We start from the raw sequence: 3,003 nt of genomic DNA, 5'->3' as shown, positions 1-3,003 counted from the left end.
GTTGTTATAATAAAATCACCTGTGATCATGAGCAGCAGTGTGCAGCATTTTATAATTTGTATTATTTACTGTACTATTATATCTCACACAAATTCATATTTAATTTAATTATGTTTATTTTTCCCCCCAGATGGATGGTACCACTCTAACCCTTCAATATGAAGGACATCCCATTGGTACCAATCTCACCACATACTGTATCTATAGAAATCAGGATGTTCATCTCAATCACTGCATATGCTTACGGTAAGTCCAACCCTGAAAATTGTATTATACCTGTTTACAGATTGTCAAACTTAAGTTTCAATTGGCTTTTGTTCTATAACAGTCACAATATTGAGAAGGCACTGAACTACTTTACACAAGAATCACATGTAAAATCAAATAAAAATCAATTGCCTCTGTCCCGCTGATCATATTTAGAAAGTGTCTCAATGGGAGCCAAATAGTAGTAAAATTTAGCCATGGTCCATATTTCCATACACTTTTTCTTTCTTGATGTGCTTCATTGCATTCAAAGCAGCTACTGCCATTTTTATATACAGTAAGTTATGTCACTACAACTGCTACAGATGTAGGATTTTATCTCACCCATAGAATTTTAAAACTGTCCTGCAATGCAGTAATTGTAAAACTTGTAGTGTATTTGAGGTTTAAAAAGACAGAAGTTTGTAATTTCCACTTAGACATTTCAGACTTGATTTTCCCTTGCGAAAAATGTATCAACTCCTACAAAAATGTCCATTAATTATAATCTACATACTAATTCACATTTCCTGTTGCTGCAGGATTAGTTTCCTGCTGTAGCAAACTGGCTCTAATTAAGATCCTACATCTATATCACCCTGCTCCATCGAAGTCCATCCCTGTTATACCTCTTCAGTTGCTGTTTCACGCCAGATGAAAGTCTTTCCTAATTTCACCAGTAGTTAGCACCATTCTCAATTCTGCCCCAGCTTTGCCACCCAGGAAAGAGTCCACTTAATAAACGGGGACTTCCAAACTGGTCAAACTCCATCTCCAGTAGTTTATTGCCGTTCTTGTGCTCTGCTGGTTTCTTACGCTCAACAATGTTTTTGGCCAGTGTTTGCACATCCTCTCCATTCCACCCAATGGGTTTGAGCATGTAGTTTTCCCCATCATAATTGTCCCAGAAAACCTGGTCTTTGCTCTTGAAGTATATGCAAAATTCGACTCTATTATAAGGAGGCACGTAACTGGGCAGTTCAAAGACAAAGGTGAATGTGTCTGTGTCCTGGCAGCTGTAGACACTGTTAATGAAGGTGCAGTCAATGTCTTTGTGGGTTTTCCATGAGTCAACGGTCAACCGGACCTGGACAGATTTCTCAAAGCCAAGGTTTCGGACTTTCACAGTGCCTGTGAGTGACCTCTCCTTCAGTGTGCAGTTTTCCAGGCACACAGAGTTCTTCAACAGCCGGTTCCGGAAGGCCAGATAGTCTGCAGCGGGTTGGGGGAAGTCCAGTGCCAGGCTTCGCATGGTGCTGATCTTCAGCTCCATGGTGTCATTCTCCAGGTCTGTAAGGTCAAATTGTAAGTCGGACAGCATGGGCTTTTCATCAAACTTTGAAAAGACGTGGATGGCTGTGAGGGACATGCCTTTGGAGTCGGCGAAGACCACTCTCTTCTTGCCCTTGGGGATCTTTATGGTGATCTTGGGGCTCTTCTGGGCCTCCAAGGGCCTTTGGGAGCTAATGCAGGGCCGGAGGGGCTTGTAGTGGTTTTCCCGGTTCTTGACCCTCAAGTTCTCATAGGAGCTGAGGAAGCTCCGGAGAGGTGGAGAGTGTGTGATGTACATCCGCATAGCAATATCTACAGGCATAACAGGGCCCGGCATTGCTGATGAATTTAATACGTAGAGCACCCTGAGGAAAGGGGGAACAAACAGAAAGCATTTTAATAAATATTTTATATTTTATATTTTTTCTTGAGGTCTTTTGAGGTCCTCTTATTGAATGTGTTCATTGTGTATTCATCTAAACACACAATTAATCTTTATGCACTTTACTTAACCATATTATACATGTCAATGTCTAGTACTAAATTAATGTTTTTTTAGTCTCATGACATTACATTGCGGTCGACATTTGTTTTTTGCATCTACTTCACCAGACAAGTTATTTGACCAACCGTAGATGTATTTCAGCTCACATGATCATGCTATTCCTAAAATCTAAATGACAACACAAAACTTTGTGAAATTATCAATACAATATTTTATTCTGCTTACAAATTGAGAACCCATCCAAATGAGTTATTGCCTTAAACTGCTAACATCTACTGTAAAGCTACATTAAAAAACAAAACAATTATCCTTACCTCGTGGCACTCAATATATATAATGAACAATGTAGAGAGAGGTTCCAAGACAAAGATGATTGAACAAGATACACTTTAAAATGTACTGTACTACCTAGTTTTGTTCAAGTATTTTGCCATGAATTCATAAATTGATGTCAGTAGTCTTGAGCAGGCACCCCCCTCTTGCTATCTCTGCAGTTCAGTCTCACAATGCATGAGAGCCAGTGATTTCAACTGCCACATCGAGCCAATTTGCATATTTTGCTCACATGGTTTCTCAAACAACCAATGAAAGATCTGAGGAGTTTCGCTTCAACCAATCAGAACAAATATGTATTGGACTCTAGTCAATCCACATGGGGTTTTGAGTATGCAAAGTACATGGTTTGGATACCTCAAACTGACACACTTTCTATTTGAGAATCATTGTAGACCTCTGCTGGTATTGATGATGTGCTACAGCTAATTCACTGTTTATGGTTTATGTGTTTATGGTCTCCTTTCTTTCAAAATAAAAAATATGATCAAGTGACAAAAGTGAGGAGATGTCCTTCAATGAAAAAACGATTCATTTATAAAATCTCAGTTTAATTATTTTATCTCACCCATAGAATTATCAAGGGCATTTTCCAAGGTCATATGAATATTGTCTTTCGGTCAATTGTTTGCAAGAGTGCTATTTAA

General features: G+C 38.9%; 1 protein-coding gene across 1 annotated transcript; it reads right to left on the bottom strand.

Annotated features, from left to right (window-relative positions):
- Positions 1-765: 765 nt before the first annotated feature.
- Positions 766-2,511, bottom strand: LOC121583295 (protein phosphatase 1 regulatory subunit 3C-B). The gene is made up of 2 exons (XM_041899482.1): positions 2,338-2,511; positions 766-1,883 (listed from the first exon to the last, which is right to left on the bottom strand). Exon 2 carries the CDS (start codon positions 1,853-1,855, stop codon positions 920-922), a length of 936 nt encoding a protein of 311 aa, XP_041755416.1. The 5' UTR covers positions 1,856-1,883; positions 2,338-2,511; the 3' UTR covers positions 766-919.
- Positions 2,512-3,003: the final 492 nt, after the last annotated feature.

Source organism: Coregonus clupeaformis, chromosome 1 (genome assembly GCF_020615455.1).
Source record: "Coregonus clupeaformis isolate EN_2021a chromosome 1, ASM2061545v1, whole genome shotgun sequence".
NCBI lineage: Eukaryota > Metazoa > Chordata > Actinopteri > Salmoniformes > Salmonidae > Coregonus > Coregonus clupeaformis.
Note: the sequence above shows the minus strand (reverse complement) of the source record. Positions and strands in the feature narration are given on the sequence as shown.

Excerpts from the sequence above, each read along its gene's own strand:
- LOC121583295 (XM_041899482.1), bottom strand. The coding sequence starts at position 1,855 with ATGCCGGGCCCTGTTATGCCTGTAGATATTGCTATGCGGATGTACATC.